This window comes from Lepus europaeus, chromosome 9, assembly GCF_033115175.1.
Source record: "Lepus europaeus isolate LE1 chromosome 9, mLepTim1.pri, whole genome shotgun sequence".
NCBI lineage: Eukaryota > Metazoa > Chordata > Mammalia > Lagomorpha > Leporidae > Lepus > Lepus europaeus.
In genome coordinates, this window is record NC_084835.1 from 40,489,732 (window position 1) to 40,511,417 (window position 21,686).

At 49.0% G+C, this 21,686-nt stretch overlaps 1 protein-coding gene across 1 annotated transcript in view; it reads right to left on the bottom strand.

The window, feature by feature from the left end:
* LRIG1 (leucine rich repeats and immunoglobulin like domains 1) overlaps positions 1-19,500 on the bottom strand; it is a 118,669-nt gene extending 99,169 nt beyond the window's left edge. Inside the window, exon 1 of the mRNA XM_062201230.1 lies at positions 19,170-19,500. Coding sequence (XP_062057214.1) covers positions 19,170-19,390 — 221 coding nt within the window. The 5' untranslated portion in view covers positions 19,391-19,500. The remainder of the gene's footprint in view (positions 1-19,169) is intronic.
* Positions 19,501-21,686: the final 2,186 nt, after the last annotated feature.

Sequence of the window (21,686 nt, forward strand, 5' to 3'; positions counted from 1 at the left end):
GCACCGGGGCAACATTTAAGCGATGATCTCACCGCAGAGAACTGACCTGGCACTGTGTTCCCATTCATCCTTTGGCACCGAAGCACTCCTTACCTCCGCCACCTTGACAGCAAGGAGGGAGCGAGCAGGGAACGGATGTCCTCCCCAGGACCAGGGCGTCTGTGAGCACACTGCCTCCGCGCGCTAGCTAGCTTTCACTTTTCCACTCGGACGCACACAACTCGTTTGGAGGCCGTGTTGACTTTGCTGAAAGCCACATTCTAAACACCGGCTCGTTTGTAGGGGGGAAGTAGCCTACAGTCCAACCTTGTTTATGCTCCAAGTAGGTTTGACAGAGAAACCACATCAATTTGTTTTAAAATAATTTCCATTTGCTGGAAGCTGTTCCTGAAGGGTTCTCAGCCACGCTAATCTGCTCTGATTCCTACCAGCTGTAGGTACCAGGCGCTGTGGCCACAAAGAGGGCGGCCAGGGCCCCGGGCGGCCTGGCTCTGCAGAGGCTGCAACAGCCCGAGATCCACAAAGCCACTGCAGCATTCCCTGGGGCGCGCACTGTCAGCACAGGGGACACACTAACATGCCCCGCTTCAGAGCCAAAACTTGTGACGTGCCCATGGGGAGCGCAGAGCTTCGGGCACTTACACCTGCGCTCTCATGGAAGTGACCATCTCTAGTCCTCGACATCTGTCCCTGTGCTCCCGGCCCAAAGTCCACAGCCAAGGGCCCAGAGCTAATTCATGCCAAACTAACTCATCCTGCTGAATGTCAAAAAAAGGAAGCAAACCTCCAAAAAAGGACTGTCTGGGTGTGACCTATGTAAAGTCTTCAGCCTCACCATCCAGAGAATGGCAGAGTCACCAAGGCAAGGCAATTCTCATGTACTGAATCAGTGACAAGCGTTACGTCGACGACAGCATCTAGTACTTGATGGAGTGTGGGGGAAAACAAGCTCAAGTGCACAAACTGGAAGCCTCTGTCTCTCAGGGGCAGTAACACCAAAAGTTTTAAGAATCTGCATAGCCGGAGCAATCTATACTTAGTAATTCATCCTAAGGAAGGAACAGATGTATAAACATCAGGAGTCTATCAAAGTTTAAGGAAAAAACTCAATGTTCAATCAGGTAAAGTTTAATTATGACTCCAGCCGCATTAAAAAAAAAAACTTAAAATCAGAGAAAATATAACTGAGACTTTAATAGAAGTCAAAATACATATCCAATATCTGACATGTCTGGGGCTCTACATACCAAATTGATCAGATCTATTGCTGGATGGTAACAAATTACTCTTCTTCTGTAGTTTCTACTCTTTTCATTCTTATCAAGAATATTCTAACACTGGTTATCAGAAAATTACATGTATTTATTTGAGAGACAGAGTTACAGAGAGAGAGGGAAAGACAGAGAGAGAGGTCTTCCATCTGCTGGTTCACTCCCTAGATGGTCGCAATGGCCAGAAATGGGCCGATCCAAAGCCAAGAGCTTCTTCCAGGTCTCCCACATGAGCGGCAAGGGCCCAAACACTTGGGCCATCTTATACTGCTTTCTCAGGCCATAGCAGAGAGCTGGATCGGAAGTGTAACAGCCATATGGGCACCCACAGGTGGAGGCTTAACCTACAATTCCACAACACCGGCCTGAAAATTACATATAATAAAGACATTGTCACCAGGCTAACGGGTCAATGGCACAATCGTCCCGCTATACAGTAACCCCACCCGCTACCCCAGCTCACCAGGTACAACCAGCTTCCCCACAGAGCCACATCCCAAGATCTCAGTAAGCCATCGAAACTCAAACGTCTCGAGGCTGCTCACCAGCCAGAACAGTCTGTCCTTGCCTTAGTCGGCATCCCTGGGAGGCTGCCCGGAACAGACCACCCTGAGGCCGGTTAGCAATGACCCCTCTGCCAGAGGGAGACCCTGTATGAGGGGTAAAGGATGAGGCCCCACTCCTGTGGTCCATGTGAAAAGGGCCTGGATTTAAAGTCACCTGCAACGATGCTTCTAACAATCTATGCTGTTCCTCGGGCTCAGGAGCTTACCCTTCGTGCCCTTACCACTCGCCCTGGTCAAGGAAAGCAGCCTTTTCCCTTGCCAGCTGCAAAAAGAGAGAAAAATCACTCTGGCCTGGTCAAACTTTTTCTCAAAGGAGGGGTCTTAGCAAAGCAACCAAGAAGCCAAGCAACCAAAACCAGCTGCCTGGCGACGGCTCAGCATAAACTGAGCAGAATGACCACAAGGGGAAGAAGAGTGTCTAGACAGCCTGGGTCTGTGTGCGAGGCATCACGCCCGCCTCACAGTGTCAGCTCTGAAAACACAGGCAGGCTCCACCACAGGGCTCCAGCCAAGGAGCAGATGAGAGACCACGTGAACAGCTGGGGAGGCCTCGCCGAGTGCAACGCGCAGGAGCCTGGTCATGCCAGGCCCACCTGCCAAGGACAGTCACCCAGGCCCAGCAGGGAAGCCATACCCAGGGACCCCTGCAGGAGAAGGCTGCAAGCGGTACTACAGCTATATAGGAATTCCAGGGACAACACTTGCATGTGGGATTTTAAAGCCACCTTCCCAAAATTTGGAGGGACTACAAAGACTGCCAGTTCTTAACGTGGCAGGTAAACAGCCTCTCTGCCATCTTCTCTTCAGTTCTATTTGCCTTGTCTTTCCACCCACTTTTGTCAGTTTCTCAACATTGGTATTCTGGTGGGGAAATTCAAGAAACTACCAGACAAGATACATACTCAGGAAATGCACAGACATCGGCACTCTGGGAGGTCCACATTGCTCTGCTATTTCCATAGGACTACACAGAACCAATGCCAATACCTGCATTCTCTATCAGTATCTCTACAGAGTAGAGTGACTCCACAGGCTTCGTACTAGATTCTGGGAATACAAGGGTGGATCAGAAGCAAGGCTGGTCCCTGCTTTTAGGGAGCTTACAGACAAACAGGGAAGTCACTTCTTAATTAATCAATCACACGAAACTTCTGCGTAACTACTGCAGAATCCGCAAGATGCGAAGCTGAACTAAAGGGGACGTCAGCCTTGGTTTCCAGGGGAGGAGACATTGAAGATGCTTGCATGCACAGGGGTTTGTGAGGCAAAGCAGGAAAACCTTTCTCCTGGGAGAGGCAACAGCATGTGAGGGGCGTGGGGCACAACTAGGAAAAGCCCCACGTGGTGGCCAGGGTAGGTGGGATCAGGATGAAGCTGGAGGGGTTACGGCGGGGGGTGGAGGGGGACAGCCAGAGCTTTAAGCGGTGGGATTTTCCTGTTCCAATCTGTCACTCTGCCAAGACCCTGGGGGCTGGGGACAGATAGGAGTGTAAAGCTCTGTGTTCCTCCTAAGGTCCAAGCAACACAAGAGAAACATGAAATCACTGATAAATTCCACCTTTCTTCCTCCCTGTCCTGGTTGAATCCCTTTTTCCAAGTAATGAAGGGGCAGGGGCCGGGGCAGTGGGTCACTGATGGCCACAGAAGTCCCCCAGGACCACATGTATCTCCCAGCACCACCCAATCCAAGACACGCCAAGGATTTCAGGCAGAGTGTAAACTCCATCGGCAGGCTAAACTGTTTATATGTTCTTGAGTTAAAAATACACCACTGGGGTCAGCGTTAACACCAGGGCCTTATCACCAAGGCTGTTTGTGAGCTGGTTACACAAAGCCGGACGACGACTCGCCCATCTTTCAGACGTGTCTCAATCTGCAAATTGTCTAACGATGCATCAGTGAGATTACAATAAAGCCACCAAATACACACGCATTTGAGAAAAACACTGTCCAAACCCAAGGATACTTTGCTGTTTATAAACAGTTTACTTTTTTTGATCCCCAAGCATATAATATTCGCAGTTGCTCCAGAAACCAAAGAAACATGGAACAGGAACACAAACCACAACCTAACAGAAACAATAAACAACAGATGGCAAGACATATGCGCAGGCTACCACCCCCTTCACCAAAGAGGCAAACCAAAAATGGATTTTGACACAGAAGCCTCCCATGGTCTCCCAACCCGTGTCAAAGCCACCGTTTACAGAATGCCGGCTCTATGGCCAGACCCCACTGGGTGCTTTATGCCACCAAAGGGTTGAAGAACCAGTTGCTCTGCACCAATCACTGGTCTCAAGGAATTCACAGGCTTGAGGGGAAGGCCAGAAGGCAGGCAGCCTTCGTCTTTAAGCCTTAGTCTTATATCCTTTCTAAACACAAACATGTGAAGGCAGATCTGGGTTCTAACTGGCAACTGCTACCTCCTCCATCATTCCATCACTCTGGGTCTCGTGCTTAATATGGAGGTACAGACAGGCAGTTTTGGGGGTAGCAATTCTGACACTGCAGGAACGCTACATCCCATACTATAGGGCCTGGGTTCGAATCTCCACTCTGCTCGAGATGCCAGCTTCCTGCTAACGCATGTCCTGGGAGGCGGCAGGTGTCCCTGCCACCAACATAGGAGACCCAACTTCAGTTCCCAGCTCCCAGCTTCAGCCTGGCCCAGAGTTCAGGCTGTTCTGTGCATTTGGGAAGGTGATCAGTAGATGGAAGACATCTCTCTCGCTCACTCTCATTCTCGTTCTCTTTCAAATAAACTGAATCAAAGAAAAAAGGTTTAAAGCTCAAGACTTCTCCTTCAGGTGAGCCAGCCATTAGAGTAACAGCACTTCCTCTTGGAGAAAAATATGTAAAAAGGTCACCGGTTCTCCTCCTTCCTCCCTACACCCCAAATAAGAACACTAGAATTAAAAAAAAAAAAAAGTTTACATATTTCATAGGATTAACAATGATTAAATCAGTTGACATGTATGTTTTCTGCTGTAATTCTGCACATTAGTCCTGCTGTAAGTACAATAGGTAGCCCTCCTCTCGCTGTTGTGTTATTTCATTTTTGTCCTCAGAACGAGCTTAGTGACGCAGGCACTACAATCACACTCATTTTCTGTAGGAGGAAAGTGCGGCGGAGGGAAGCCAGGAGAACGCCCAAAGCCACCCAGGCAGCCGGGCTGCTGCTCTGCTCCCTGTGCCACCTAACACCATGCCACCTCGTCCTCCCCATGCCTCTCCCCAGACTCCCGACCACAGTCCACAGAGGAGGAGGACACAATGTGGTCTCCCTCTAAGGGACCCCCCAAACAATGCAAGGCTCTGGGCTTCCCACTGGTGTGCACGGCCTGCACTTTCTCAAAGAGCTCAAGATAAATGCTTACATAAATACAGACTCCCAGCTCACAGGTGCCATAACGCATGATTCTAATCAGTCAATGTTGATGACGTTCTTCAAAATGTCACCATCTGTCGAAGCGAACATTTGGCTCCGTGGTTCAGATACCACTTGGGACACTTGCATCCTAGTTCAAGTTCCGGCTCCACTTCTGAACCAGCTCCCTACTAATGCACACCCTGGGAGGCAACAGTGCTAACTTGGGTATCTGAGTTCCTGCCATCCACATGGGAGACTGGATTGGGTTCCAGGCACCTGGCTTCAGCCTGGTCCTGCCCCAGTTGTTGCGGGCAATCCTGGAATAAACTGGGCGACAGAAGCTCTCCGATTTTCTCTCTGCTTTTCAAGTAAAGTGAAAATAGGTTAATTTTGTAAAATGTCATCTGTCTTAAAACAAAGAGCAGAGGCCCCAATAGAGAAGTGTGGCTACGCGATTGCTTTCCATAAATGGACATGTCTATTTTAGGTACCATAATCTCATGTCCAATCACGCTGCCAATTTCATCTCATTGCTAATTTTTGTAAACTCTGACTAGAATTTTCCAACTACACTGTAACTTTAAGCTTTTGTGTTTCTTCTGCATTTGCAAAGAATGCCATTTCCCAACATATAACTCCCAGATGTAGAATTCGTAGATGATTCATCTCACAGAACAAGTGTTCTGAGACATCAGCTCCAAATAGAGGAAAAACTTGGAATTCCCTTCTCCCTCAAAGTAAGAACTCGCCTGGATGGGCCTGGCTCAGCAGCGTTTGTTTTCAATTATATTCCCAAGTTCTTTTAACAATAACTGCACGGCGTCTGGCAGCGACACGTCTGATTCTTTGAAGTGGTTCTCAAGCAGAGTAGAAAACAAGGGGGACGGGAAAGGAAGGAGGCCCATCCGCGGTTTCTGTCGCAGGTCAAGTATTCCCTTCCCAAGTTCTAACACGAAATCAGACAAACCCCGGGCTTCCACGGCTCACGCCACAGGAGTCCACACTCAGAGGACCGGATTCGCCCCTGTACCCATGCGCTTCCAGTGGGGGTCAAGCAGATCCCCAGCACAGAGGAAATGGCCTTATTGTTGTTCATCTGAATTCTAAACACACTTGCGCTCAGCCCTGCACACAGGTCAACTATGAATCGCCACAGGAGCCTTGGCAAACCTCAGCAGCCCACTGTGGGTTCTCATCTGTGGGATCCTTCGTGCCCTCAAAGGATGGACCAAGCCCCCAAGCAAGTCCGCCAACAAATGAGAAGCCAGCAAGGAATGCTTGGATATGTGAAGCCCAACGACACTGGTTACTTCCAAGTCAAAAACGAGGGGGAAAAACAAAGAACAGACGGGAGGAATGTGTGTAAAGTTCCCAAGTCAAATAGGCTCAGAATTCTCTGGAAGAAGACTAGATACGAATAATAAATCCAGGACACATGAATTACAGAGGGAATGTCTGACACCGACATAGTAGGCTCGTTGATCAGAAAGCACAATGGGAAAAGATTATCTTCAGGTCTTAAAGAGAGAATGTGTACCCTCCCCCCCACACACACACACAAAAGTTTAGGTGTTATTTACTTATTTGATAGAGTTACATAGAGAGAAGGAGAGGCAGAGAGAGAAAAGAGGTCTTCCATCCGATGGCTCACTCCCCAGTTAGCTGTAATGGCCAGAGCTGTGCCAGTCCGAAGCCAAGAGCCAGGAGCTTCCTCCAGGTCTTCCCACATGGGTGCAGGAGCCCAACGACTTGGGCCATCTTCTACTGCTTTCCCAGGCCACAGCAGAGAGATGGATCAGAAGAGGAGTACTGTGTCTCGATCCAGCACCCATACAGGATGCCAGCACTGCACCAGCCCCAGGAATTAGACCAAGAAGAAACTAATGAAAATCTTGGTATATGGGTAAATGTGGCATGAACTTTACCGAGGGAGGGAGAAAAAGAGGGAAAGAGGGTGAGAGAAGGAGAGGGAGAGAGGCAGAGAGAGGCAGGGAGGGACAGAGAGGGGAGGGAGGGAGGGGGAAGAGAGATGCTGCCTGCCACTGCCCTAAGAAATGACTCCCCGGAGGCTGGAGTTAGAGCAGTGGGTTAAGCCACCCTCAGCAATGCCGGCATCAGATACTGAAGCACAAGTTGAAGTCCCAGCTGCTCTGCTTCTGACCCAGCTGCCTGCTGCACCTTGGAAAGCAACAGATGATGGTCCAACCCACCCACAGGGGAGACCCATATGCCTAAATGCAGCTCCAGGCTCCCAGTTTCAGCCTGGCCTAGCCCTGGCTACTGTGGTCATCTGGGGAGTAAATCAGATAGAACATTGCTTTCTGTCACTGTGCCTTTCAAGTAAATAAAGAATCAAGAAAAGTTAGTAGCCTTTAGAAAACTTCACTGTTAATGTATTTCATCTTTTTATAACCCTAGGTTCTTACAGAGCTAAATCAAAGACACCAAGTTTTCAGTTTCTGCTGTTTTCTTCTACAATGTTATTTGGACCAGGGAGGGGAAGGAGGGGAAGGCTGGGATCCAATGTTTCAGACTTCAGATTTTTCTTCAGATCCTGGAATACCTACACACACATAATGAGGTACCTTGGAAAGGGGACCCAAGCCTGATCACAAAATATAGGATTTATACATATACCTTATGCGTACATCCTGAAGGTGACTTTATACAGTGTTTCTCGTAACTGTTGCAGATGAAGCGAAGTTCCGCAGTACGGAATTTTCCCAAGCTGAACTTCTGACTCATATGTCATCGCTCTGTGGATTTCACACTAGGGATGCTCAGCACATAACCTTCTCTGTGCAGAACTCAATGACACCTAATGGCCCACAAAAGGACCCCTGGATGAGGCCCCTGGGGACAGTCTTCTCCCTTTGCTGCCCAGGGCATCCAGTAAACACACGGCACAGAAACACTGAACATGCCAAGAGAGCTGTAACAAAGTAGCCTCGCTCCGATCAACTTCATTTTTTAAGATTTTATTTATTTGAAAGGAAGAGTTACTGAGAGAGAGAGAGACAGAAAGAGACAGAGAGCTCTTCCATCCCTTGGTTCAGTCCCCACATGACCTCAACAGTCAGGGCTGGGCCAAGCCATAAACGGGAGCCTAGAACTCCATCCAGGTCTCCCATGTGAGCGCCAGGAGCCCAAGCACTGGGGCCATCTTCCCCTCCTTTCCCAGGTGCATTAGCTGGGGGCCAGATGGGAAGTGGAGCAGCCATTTACGGGATGCTGTTGTCGTGGGCAGCGGCTTAACCCCACTGCCCACGCCAGTCCCAGTCTGCTAATTCTCACTGAACAATGCACAGTGAGTTTGTGTGCTCCCTGTTTCAATTAGGATAGACTCAGAAACCACACCTACATCCCCCTGGAGATAGGGAAAGAGGCAGCCAGCATCTCCCACTGTCAGGCAGTGAGGGAGCTGGGACAGAGTATCACAGGCTCTGAGGCCCAACCTGGTGCTGTTTCTCATTCCACCACATTCTTGCCTTGGTGGCTTTTTATTTTTTTAATTTATTTTTTTTTTTGACAGACCAAGTTAGACAGTGAGAAAGAGAGACAGAGACAAAGGTCTACCTTCCATTGGTTCACCCCCCCAAAATGGTCGCCACAGCCAGAGCTGCACTGATCCGAAGCCAGGAGCCAGGCGCTTCCTCCGGGTCTCCCATGCAGGTGCAGGGCCCAAGGACTTGGGCCATCCTCCACTGCCTTCCCGGGCTACAGCAGAAAACTGGACTGGAAGAGGAGCAACCAGGACTAGAACCCGGCACCCATATAGGATGCCGGCATCGCAGGCAGAGGATTAACCAAATGAGCCATGCCACCGGCCCACCTTGCTGGTTTTAAGAAAATTAATTTCTTCCTTTTAGGTGAATAGTTTGTTCCTTCTTTGGGCAAGTACCCTTTTAAGAAACTTGAGGAATGTGAGCTCCTCTGAGCCCACAGGATGCACTGAGCACCAACAGATTCCAATACAAGAAAGTTCCCTAAACCCCTCTACCCCCTAAGAAAAATGTGACACCAGATAGTCTTTATTTTAGGAAGTTAGGAATTGGATATAATTCAATAATTAAATATCGTTTCAAAGAGACTTGTCAAAGAATCCAAAAATCTACACAGGAGAGCTTGATTCTTCGGTTGTACAAGGTGCAAAGCCATCAAGGAGGCCAAACCACCATGGCTGAGAATTGTACATGGACACAAAAAAATGAGCAGAGGAGTGTGGGTGAAGCAGACCCTGGGAGCTACACGCAGTCCTGCTTTCCGGCTCTCTTCTCTGGAGGAGAAAACACCATCCATTCCACTCAAGCTGCAGCTCTTGCATTCATCACTTGGTTGCATCAACAACCCACTTCCTGGAAGCAGTGAGCTCTTCTGGCTGTTTATGAAGTTTTGCAAGCGCTGGGATTTTGTGTGCCAGAAGCTCACACCAGCCCAGGTGGAGGGAAGCAATCACAAACATAAAAATCTTTTTATTAAATTGTAAAAATGAAAAAGAAGAGGCATGATAACAGCTCTAGGTGCTGCACTGCTGAAATGAGATGAGAAGAACCAAGTTCTCCAAATCCATGAACCCATCCTTAAATGCACACTCAGAATCTCTCGGTTGTAAGTTTTTTGCCCTCATAATTTTTTCTTAAACCCTCTGGAGACTGCTTCTGCTTTTCTAAAGAGAACCCGCTGGTGATGGTATGTTAGGAAATAGCACACAGATTTAATGAAGCTTAATAGATCCATGAATTTCCACTGACCATGCTGGACAGCTTTTTAAACCATGAACACTCCATCACCTACCAGGAATTAGATTCTCACCGATGGAACAAGCTATGATGAACTGAACGGGACTGGGAGGCCTGGAGTAACTCCCCCTCAGATTCCACACTAAGCTGCAGCCTGTACGAAATCTCTCCAACAGAGCCCCCAAGGGGCCAGTTGTGGTGCAGTGGGTTACGCAGCTGCCCGAGACACTGGCATTCAGGGAGTGAGGGTGAAGTCCTGGCTGCCCCACTTCCGATCCAGCTTCCTGCTAATACTCCTGGAAAAGCATAAGGCGGCCCAACTAACGGGGCCTCTGGCCTATATGGGAGAACCAGATGGAGTTACAGGCTCCTGGCTACTGCATGGCCTAACCCTGACCAATGTGGCCATTTGGGGAATGTACAGATGGATGGAAGATTTCTCTCCCTGCCTGTCCCTCTCTCTTCCAAATAAATAAACAAATCTTTTTCTTTAAAAAAAAAAAAGCCCCCTACCCAACAACGTAGTTCTTCTCTTTTTGAAGATTTGCTCACAGGGTTCCTCTAACTCTATTTAAAGCAGCCACAAGTAGCCACAGCTGGAAGGTCAGGCCTTGCAAAGTAAACAGTGGCTAACTCAGCTCAGACTCCTGACTTAACTGTAACCAATGGCTAATTATCTCTCTATTCAGCAAGACCCGAAGCATTATTTTAAAATGATCTATTCATAACTACGTTTGTTCACTGATGGGTTCTAATCAGCAACTAATAGCTTGGTAGAAACCTCCCAATTAAGAGCTACACGGAGAGAGGACAATCATGTGCATTCTGACAAAGGATTCTGGGACAAAAGAATTTCCTAAGCACCTCCCACAAAAAGGAACAATGAAACCCTGAAATTTTGAGAACATATAAACTAGACGGCACACAGTGTGCGCCCAATAAACATTCTGTAAATATACAGCTTACTAAAACTCCCTTTGGAAAAAAAAAATGTTTTCAAATGCTGTTTAAATTTACATTTCTTGAAACCATCCTATAATCAACAGGACAGTAAGTGAATTAGATATCAATAAAGTGGTTAATTTTAAAAAGAGAGAGAACACCTTATCCATATGCAGAAGAAACAGTATGACCTGCTCTTGGGGCAAAGATCAAGCAAGAAAGGCCAAGACCTCATGATTGCTGGAGCTGTGAGACAGGTACAAAGAGAACATTACAGTATGCACTCCACAGGGTTGGGTCTGTCCATCTCCATAATAAAAACAGGAAAGCAAAAACATCCTAAACCAGCAGAACTGGGTCAGTTCATTTCAAATACTTGGCTGCATGTCAAATGTCTCCTTAATTCAGGTTTTTTTTTTTTTTTTTTTTTTTTTGGACAGGCAGAGTGGACAGTGAGAGAGAGAGAGGTCTTCCTTTTCCGTTGGCTCACCCTCCAATGGCCGCTGCGGCCGGCACATCTCGCTGATCCAAAGCCAGGAGCCAGGTGCTTCTCCTGGTCTCCCATGCGGGTGCAGGGCCCAAGGACCTAGGCCATCCTCCACTGCACTCCCAGGCCACAGCAGAGAGCTGGACTGGAAGAGGAGCAACAGGGACAGAATCCAGCGCCCCGACCGGGACTAGAACCCGGGGTGCCAGTGCCGCAGGCGGAGGATTAGCCTACTGAGCCGCAGCGCCGGCCAATTCAGGTATTTAAAAAAAAAGAAAAATGTTTTATCTTTCAGGTCATCTCTTAAGAAAAAGTTGGATCTGCAGCAGCCTACTTGCCTAGTCACAAACTGGTTCCCACAAAGCAGAGCCAGCAAGTCAACTTCTTCTTATCCAACCCAAAGTGCTAATACTTGAGATACGAATGCTTCCATACAGAGCACTGGAACTGCAAGATTTGCACCAGAGCAAGATTATCCCCCAGTTCCAAAGTGCTCAATCCTTCTCATCATGTCTAACAGGCTATCACTGAGTAGGTAATCCAGGAGAAAGGATTTATCAGTGCAACTTTACATTCCGGCCAAGATAAGCAGTAAGTGATTTGAACAGCAAATTATAAATTGGTAGAAAGAGCAAACGAAAGGAAATGAAGGTGGGAAGGGAACTTGCTAAACACTGCATAAAGGAGTTTAAGAAGACAGAGTTGTGACATTTTGGCGTTTTCTTAAAACCAGCGACAAGAGGGAAATCTCAGTATCTCCACTTTGTGTCAGTGCCCAGCAAAAAATTCTGCTTGTGGGAAAGATCCTCACTTATGTCATTCATTTTCTTTCTCCTATGAGACCTGGATAAAGAAAAAGTTACAGATCATAAAAGATTAGAGACCCACATACTGTGAAAGTAGAATCAATGCAAAAGCACTTAAAGGACAAGCCACATTTTCTGGAAACCCTCTGAACACTGCCTTTTTGCCAAAACAAACTGAACAAGCAGTGATTGGAACCCGCATCCTGGTTCATAAGGAAATCAAACTGTATTAGGACCTTCGGAGATGAACGGATTGGTTGTTCGCACAATGGGCCTTACCGGTTATGCTAGATTAAATAGTAATAAAGACGCAAACAATCGTAGCCCTTCATGTGGGCAAGGCTGTGACTCAAGGCCATTCACTGGGGAAGGGATTCAGACACAGGTGCACAAAGAGCAACAGCAAACGGTAAACGGTTTTTGAGGTGGCATCCTTGCCAGATTCCTCGAATGACCTGGCGTTCGCTGCCCTGTGTCCCCTGCAAAGTTACCATCGGATCTAAACAGACCCCAACAAATGAAAAGCGTTCTCTGCATACAAGCCAACAGTGATATCCGTCCCCCACCCCCAAGTCTTTCCAAACAGAAATGAGCAAGGTCAGGATGCAGCCATCTCTCAAGTTTGTAACCCGACCGCACCTGGAAGAGCACACCTGCATTTTTCCAAGCTATTGACTGTAGGGCTCTGTTCCAATGAAACCCTGGGAAATAGGATAAAATGATTAGTTTAAGAGTCTCTCACTTCCCACATCCCACTTCCCAAAAGAATCACGTTAAATAGGCACAAGTATTTGTACAACTGGAAGAGTTTTAGCAACTACCTCAATCATGTTTGCTAATTGTATAATTTGCTGCAACCGGTCACAGCTTCCAGCCCATTCCATCTGCGACTTCCAAGGGAACGTAAAATTTCACTTGGTGCACTTTATATTTATCACCAAAATCCTTTTCAGAGAAGGTTGCTTGGGTTGTGAGCTCGGCACATCACACTCCTTTCAATTAGGAAGCTGACCACTGCCCAGGAGTGGCCATGAGAAGATACAAAATTTTGAGCTACTGAGGACTTAATATTCAAAATGTTATTCACAATCGAGTTGATGGGCCCACATGGAGGAACTAGGCTTAGCACATACATCACCTAACTCTGTCCTCGTGGCAATGTTAGGCTAGAATGGAATCCTCTTTTCATCAAGAAAGGCAAGGGGCCAGTGTTGTGGCACAGTGGGTTAAGCAACCACCTGTGATGCCAACACCCTGTATGAGTGCTGGTTCGAGTCCTGGCTGCTCCATTTTGTATCCAGATCCCTGCTAATGTACCTGGGAAAGCAAGCAGAAGATGGCCCAACTGCCTGGGCCACTGCCACCCATGTCGAAGACCCACATAGTTCTAGGATCCTGGCTTCAGTCTGGCTGAGCCCCATCTGTTGTAACTACTGGGTAGTGAACCAGTGGATGGCATGATCTCCTTCTAACTCTGCTTTTCAAATAAAACAATAAATATTTTTAAAAGAAAAAGGTCTTCCAAAAAACCACACATATAGTTTGGAGAGGGCTTGAAAAATAACTTTAAACTTCTTCCTCACGGCTCCCTGGAGAAGCATGTGGGCCGGATGTGACCACCAGGGACAAGGGCACCTCCACTGCCCCCCAAGTCATAAAACCCAAACAGAGAAAATGTCCATTGATAGGAGTTAAAGAATAATTTGCACAGAACAAAAAATACAAAACTCAAGAAGCTGGAGAAAGAGCTGTTCTTTAAAAAATGACTTTTGTGCACCTTCAGTTTCAGAAGACTAAGTACTTGGATAAAACCACAGAGTATTTAACGACAGACTAGAAACATACAAAGCAGATACAGTTCACCAAAAGGGACAAAAAGCAGCAACTATCAAAGGGACTTAGGACAAACTGCCACGTTCCTTTTTTCCTGCACTCTTTACTGACCGATTCGTTTTGCTTGATGACGACAATGGCTGTGTGTCAAGTTCTGCAGCAGAAAACTTCTCAGCCCCAGCCACATAAATGGCCGAGAAAGTGGCCAGTCTGGACGGCTATACTCTGTAGCTATATAACATTCTTTGGGCATAAAACATTACGCAGGTTCCAGAGGATAGACTATCATAAAAATGATAACTTCTGGTCTTCAAAGTGCTCTTTTTTTTTTGCAAAGCAGACAACAATACATCTGAGTTTCTTATTGATTCCTGTCAGTTAACTTGAAACAAAAGCAGAAGATGACCACATTCGTAATACCTAAGCACTGAAGCCATGTGGCAGATGGCACAAATGTCATGCTTACGTAAAAAAAAAAAAACCAACCCCAACAGTCCCTAAGTTTCCCACAGGCCAGGGAGCATCTGCGACTTTCAGATATTTCCTCTGCTCTGCCTGGGAATGTTTCCTTCACTCCTCCTGGCTTCTGTCTCAAGACAATGCCTCGGGCCTTGGAAGCTGCATCCATTGTAAACAGCTCTGAATATTAACACAGCCCAGCGACCCCCAGGGTTTCAAATTGCAGTCACTGCGGAGAGGAAGATCCCCAATGACTAAATGTCACCAAGCTCATTCAAAAGAAGTTGAAAGTTAGGCATGGCCTTGAAACTCACAGTTCTGCCAACTATGGGGTAAGTCATAGGAATCTCTTTAATGCTTAAGAAGAAAAAAAAAGACCCTAATATAACCAACATCCTTTATTCCTTTCAGCAACTTTCAAGTCAATGAATTCCTTTTCTTGATTTCTCTCTCCTGCCACAGGCTATTTTCCACAATCTCCACGCAGCCTTCCCCCAGAACAGACCTTCAGGGCTTCAGCAGGTGCAAGACACTGGGCCAGGTGCATTGTTCAGGCACACAAAACCCTAGTGCTCTCTCCCGCATTCCTGTCCACCCTGAAAGAGAGGATGCTGAAAAGACTTGGCACCAAGGAGACACCTCTGCAGAATAGGGGAGAGGCCCTTCCATTGTGAGCAGTGTCTGAGGGAGAGAAAGGTCAGCCAGAGGCCTTCCCCGTGAGCTCAGAGAAGCTGCCCAGGAACCCAAGCAGAGGAATTAACCCTGGAGGGAGGGGGCTGGAGAGCGGGGACACACACGGGGACAGCCACGAAAAGCCTGCTGGCACCACACTCCACTACACTTTCTGCATCTTTTTTAAGGTATTCCCAAGGACCCGGTAGCACATTAAAAGCCTCAAGTTTGGGAAATGCAGTAACCACATGTAATTATGGTAAGAGATGAACACACTTCTTTTTGAAATGATCCTTTGGAAAAGGAGGCAGCAATGGCTTTGACAAGTCCTAAAGGCAACAGAGACACTGTGTGGCAGTCCAGGGTGCACAATGGGGTTCTCTGGACACTTCCTAATTACGCAGGTCTCAAAACTGAAATGTTATGGGCCTAACTGCATAGCAGCAGGACTTTTACAGCGTGCCTCTCTCTCAGGGCAATCACTGCTACTTGCCACAATCCTCCACTTTAAAGACAGAGAACCAGCAACAGACACGTTTTCCACCAGCCTGAGAGGGAAGTCACACCAGCCTTCTAACACCTGTTGCAAAGGACTCAGCTCTGGCTCCACCCAAGGGGAGCATGGACACAATGCAGATCCACCCCCCACTACTCCCTAGTTGGAAAAAAACCTCTGGCAGGGCCCACAAATCTGAAGATGTTCAAGGTCTGCTGGGCTCTTCTGAAGTGATGTAGACAAAGAACCTGGGCAGAAGGCCCTTCCAGACAACAATCTGTATACTTCATTTAAAAAATAAAAATAAAAAGGAACTTCAGTTTAGGTTCTGGAACAATTTGGTCACCTGCACTTGAAATCTAATTTGCATCAACAGGATGGGAACTGTTTTCCCAACCCTTAATTCACAGCACCCTGCACACCTGGGCCTAGGAGCACAGCTGTAAAATCTGCAAGACAAAGGCGCTCTTGGCCTCACGGCCTCACCAGGACAATGGCAAAGAGGTCTGTGTTTATTCTGTAATGAAACCCTAAGCACCACTTACATGCCAACATCAGCAAGGACAGATTTCAGCCACAGACACATCCTGCAGATACCCAAATCAGTAACTCACCTTCATGTGGCTTGGGATACCTCCCCATCTGGGGTCTCCTTGTGAAAGGCCTGGCTTTTGAAAGCCCCTCCAGTGAGAACAAGAATCAGGGTTTCTTCCTAAGGGGCTGCCTGCCTGACCCATCACGACCCAACAGGCCATCTGACAACGTTTCAGCAGGTAATATTTTGTGACTCAAATTTATCCCAGGTGAGCATCTAAGGTGACTGAATTTAGTAACTCTTCCAGATTCTGAAGCCAGGCTCTCGAAAATAATTTCAAAGAAAGCAAACGTCTGAGTTCTAGGAAGTGCAACTTCTTCTAAGGTTCTGGGAAGTTGGAATAAGGCTTGGCAGTGCTTGGTGCTATTTATGAACGTGTTGGTTGGACCATGCGAATCTCACCTACGTAATGGGATGGGAGACTCAGCTGTGGCTGGACCATTACAACTATAAGTTACTGTGCTGAATAAGCCCTCCTAGGCCCCAGGAATCAACCTATTTCCCCCTCTATCAGCTCCATCCCTTTTCATCTTTTTACATTGCATTTACATTCACTATTAAGATGTTTTACTTTCCTTATGCCAGGCCTAAGAACAACTCCAAAATTAGATGCACCATTAACAAAAGCTAAAAAAAAAAAAAAATTCATAAAGTCACAGGTCCCCTGCTATCTCAAACCCACAGACTGAAACTGTTTGAACTAGCTGCAGTAAATCTAGTTCATGGGCTTATAAACTAGCTCAAAACATTTCCTAGAAACAACTTGGTGAAAGTACAAGTTATTTTCTTAAATTATACACCAAGACTTTCTCCCCTCAAATCTTGCTGTATCATAGCCAGAAATATAAGTCACAGACACCCTTAGGGACATTTCAGGGTAACACTGATGGTTTAAATTCAGTAACCTGAAGACCAGGGGGAAAAAATTGCTAGATTTTCCTTGTTCAAAAACAAAACGCCCTCACAAATGTATTTCAAAGGGCACCCATTTCTTATGTAAAATGTTGTCACATACTGTCCAGAAATCATACTGCTCACACCTTAAAATCTAAAGTTAACACATAATGAATATCAGCAAGTCTCCTGAAGCTCAAAATTCCTGGTTAGATATTTACCAATGATCAAAGGTGTAAAACAGAAAACACGGCAATTTTAAAAGATTTTAAGCCATGTGAAAAGTTACTTCCAGGCAACAGGAACCCTAAAATACAACCAGTGTGTTCTGCGCCAAAGACTGGCAACACAAAGTAGGACTTGTGACCACAGAAAAGTGCAAATAAAAAGACACCCCGTCCTCTCCAGGAAGTTACCACTTTGGAACTAAGCGCCTTCCCTACAACGCCACAGACATAGGGCACCAGCTGAACAGGTGAACGCTTAAGAGTTTATTCTGATTCTGTCCACATGATTCTATTTAGTGGGGATAAGGAAAATTAAGCTTAATTACGTAAAGGAAAAACTTCAACTTCCCAGGCTGCCTGCAATCCAATAACCGCTAAGTTTCATCTCGTAGTCCTCCAACAGCCACTGCGTGTGCTACAATCCACCTGTGGCCACCAAACTTTCACTGAGTTTACAGCAGGCACCGAAGTAGCAGATACCAAAGACAAACCTGTCAGTAACCCACCCTGGGCAGCAAAAGAACTCCAGAACTCTGCAGCTCTCGCTCCTGAGGCAGGCTGTCACGTGGACCAAGTTAGAGACTAGTGCCCCAATTTGAGAGACACAGGCGCTGCAACGTAGAAAGAACTAACTTTTCTAGCCCTCGCTGCTGCCAGATAAGCAGCGTGCATTCTCAAGCCACAGGTGTGGGTTCAAACGTGTGTCACTGGTTTTCTCTTTTTAAAACAAATGAATGTCACGCCTGAGGTGACTGCTGTACCTCTTCTCTAGTCTAGGAAAGAGGTCCAGTCACTCAACCGAAAAGCAAGACTATGCCAGCGAGGCCTTTTCTGGAAGGTGCCAACAGTTCCCCAGAGATGCTCACTGATGATAACTGGAAGCAGGGGGCGGCCCTTCAATCCGACCACGTTCACAGAAGTCTACGGTCTTTTTCTCGGGCCCAATCTCCAGCAAGAAGCACCCCCACCCCCCACTAAATCCTGATAGGCCCAAATCCTGACAGCACAGAACAGACCCTACCTCAGGTCAAGCCAACCGCTCTAACCCGCCAGACCCATGGCACTCGCTCCAAAACTAACTTGCACCATTTATGGAGGAGAGACTCTTTGGGGGGCTGGGAGACACCCCCATGGGATCACCAAGCCCAACGGAGCCCTGGGGACAGACGAGAAGGGTCTGGAACACAGTTCCCTAAAAATGCCAAGCAGGCGGAAAACGACCCACTCCCAGCGCTCAGGGACCTCCGAGAATCCACAGAGCCCTCCACTGAGGAAGGCTGCCTCCTGCTCCAGCCGGATCCGAGGCCGGCCACTAAGACCGCCCTGGATTAGAGAGGGGCTGCCCAGACGGGAGCCGCAACCTTCATTCATTGCCCACTTGGTCCACAAGACCAAGGAGCTCAGACACCAGAGATGGCTTACACAGGAGGGCAAGCAAGAAACGGACCCCGAGACCCCACACTCACTCCCTCACACCTTCACACCCGGCCCAGACCGCGAACTCGCGCCTCCCCGCTTCTCCCTCGCTGGCCCTGGACCACCCTGGGGACGCGCGCCCGCGCACCTCCACACCCTCACCTGGCGCGCTCGCGCACCCCACACCACCTCGACCCTCAACTGTGTACCCCCGGGACCGCCCACGAGGCACACTCATTCATCTCCAAACCTTCACGACCCACGCCCGTCCGCCGCCGGACCCCCCAAGGCGCACTCTTCGCTCCCCCACACAGAACCCGACCCGCACCCCCTGCCGCCCTGTCCCCAAGTGACAGCGTCCCGGGGCGCAGGGAGGGCGCACAGGGTGACACTCACAGGCTCCGCGTCCAGGCGGGCAGGTCCCCGGGAAGCGCCGCCAGCCCGCGCCCGCCGCAGTCCAGCGAGTCCCCGGCGCAAGTGCAGGCAGCCGCGCAGGGCTCGCGCGGGCCGGCCGCCGCGGTCGCGGGTTCCAGCCGCAGCAGCAGCAGCAGACACAAGAGGAGAAGGCAAGGCGAGCGACGCGGGGCCCCGAGCGCTCCCCGGACCGGCCGCGCCATCTTGTCTGAAGCGCGTTGCGAACTCCGGGCGCGGGGACTACGAGGTCCCGAGCGGGTGCAGGCGCGCACGGCCCCGGTGGGGGCTCCCCTCGGTACTAGGCTCCGCGTCGGGGCATGGCCGCCCGCACAAGTTCTCTCCGCGGACGCGGCGTCGGCGCTCAGAGGGCCCCCGGTGCCCGGGCCGTTCCGCAGCGCCCGGCGGGGGTCGCCAACCCCGCGCCCATCCGGGCCGACCCGCGTGCGCTCTCCGCAGACCCCACAGGTCCGGGCAAGGGGTGCTCGGCCGCCGCTACTCGTCCTCCTGGCGCGCTCCGGGCCGGCTCCGGAGCCCCCGCGCACGGCCAAGTGCCGCTGCCCCCGCTGCTGGAAGGAAGGCGCTCAGCCTCGCAGCCGGAGCTCGGCGCCGGCGGGCATCTTCTTCGTGGCTCGCGGCACGCAGCTGTAGACCCCCGTGCAGGACCGGGCGGCGAACCCCGCGTTCGGAGCACCCCGTGCGCCTTGCTGTCCCAGCAGCGCGAGCCAAGCGCGCGCGCGCGCTCTGTTTCGGGCTTCGCACCGCTCCCCGGCGCAGCAAGAGTCGCGCAAACCTCGCGGATGAACAATCAGCCGCTCGCCTCCAGCCTCCCCGCGGCCCAGCCCGGCTAGATCTCCCAGGCCCCGCCTCCGGCCGCTTGCCCTCACACACCCCTCGGCTGCGCGCCCGGCGGCCGCCTGCCGGCCCACGTTGGATGCTTTGCAACAGCGCCTCGCCACGCCCCCTAGCCTCCCGCTCATTGGCTGCCGGAGTCCACGGCGATCGTCCTCAGAGGCCATTGGAGCGCTCACCAAGATCCCGCCCCTCCCGCGTCGCCGGCCACCCCGCCCCCACTCTCTTTTCCCACCCAAGGTGTGAAGGGTGGGGGCCTGGGAGGGGAAAGAGAGGGGCGTCCCCTGACTCTTAAAGGCGACGTAGCGGTTGTAGGTGAGAATGGGGAGGCGCGCGGAGAAGAGGAGGCGACGTCAAGATAACACTCCGGATCGGAGAGAAAGTTGGTTAAGAGGGTGACACCCTGCTTTGGAGCTGTCTGCCCCAGAGGTTTCTGCCCTCCTCCTCAAAGCTGCAAACTGGAACTCGGGATTCAGAGCAAACCCGCACCCATTGGTCAGGTGCCTTTTCAGGAACAAAGAGAGATTTACAATTTCACACATTTCCTCCAGATTGGAACCTCCTAGTTACTTCATTTGGGGTGGCCCCCTTGCTCCTTGCACAGCGTGGAGTTCCTTCCTGCCCCTGATTGCTTCTTGATGTCTAACATTCAGCAACACCCAGCAGTATGTCCTTGCGTGCCAAAATGTTCTGCAGAAACCAAGTGTCGCAGGTGCACCGCCCCCCCCCCCCTGCTCCTTGCCTAGTTAAGTTGAAAGATACTTCTGGAAATGTTCCAGCTTTCGATAAAGGACTTGTTTATCGTTGTTGTTGGTTTGTCTTTTTTAAAATCAGAGCCCAAACCCAGTTTATATGGAGCCACACAGTACTCCTGAGAGATTTAAAAGGAGAAATGTTACAAAACTTCCAACTGTGGCTCTTACAGGTCAGAAGGTAGTAGCCATGTGTGATGACGGTGCACAGAAACAGTAAGGCAAATGCAGAGAGAGAGAGAGAGAGAGAGAGAGAGAGAGAGAGAGAGAGAGGAAAAGATTAGCACTGTAATATATAGCTGCCCCCCTGGGCATTTTGGTTTGCCGGTGTCTCATATCCCTTCCCAAGAATGTGCAAGTTTGTAACATAACTGCACATGTTGTCAGGAAAATTAAGCAATGCAAGTGTGCTGAACAAATCTTTGCTCCACCAGGTTAAATCTGACTTGTGTTTTATGGAAACGAAAAGATCTTCCCTAGGAAGAAAAAGCAAAGCAAAGCAATAAGTAATAAAAATAAAAGGCTATTTTTAAAAGTAATAGAATTGTATAGAATTTATACTAAACTGATCTTTTGTATATTAAGAGAATTGAAAATGAATCATGATGTGATTGGAAGGGGAGAGGGAGCGGGAAAGGGGAGGGTTGTGGGTGGGAGGGAAGTTTTGGGAGGGGGAAGCCATTGTAACCCATGAGCTGTACTCTGGAAATTTATATTCATTAAATAAAAGTTTAATAAAAAAAAAAGTAATAGAATTGTTTTCATTGTTGACATATCTATAGAGTTTGCTTTCACTAAAATGTACTAAATGTGCTAAACGTTGCCTCAGCTACAAGGTCACCTCTTTTCTTTAACCAAGTTGGGTTTGGGCTTGGTAGTCCGGTGATTACTAATTGCC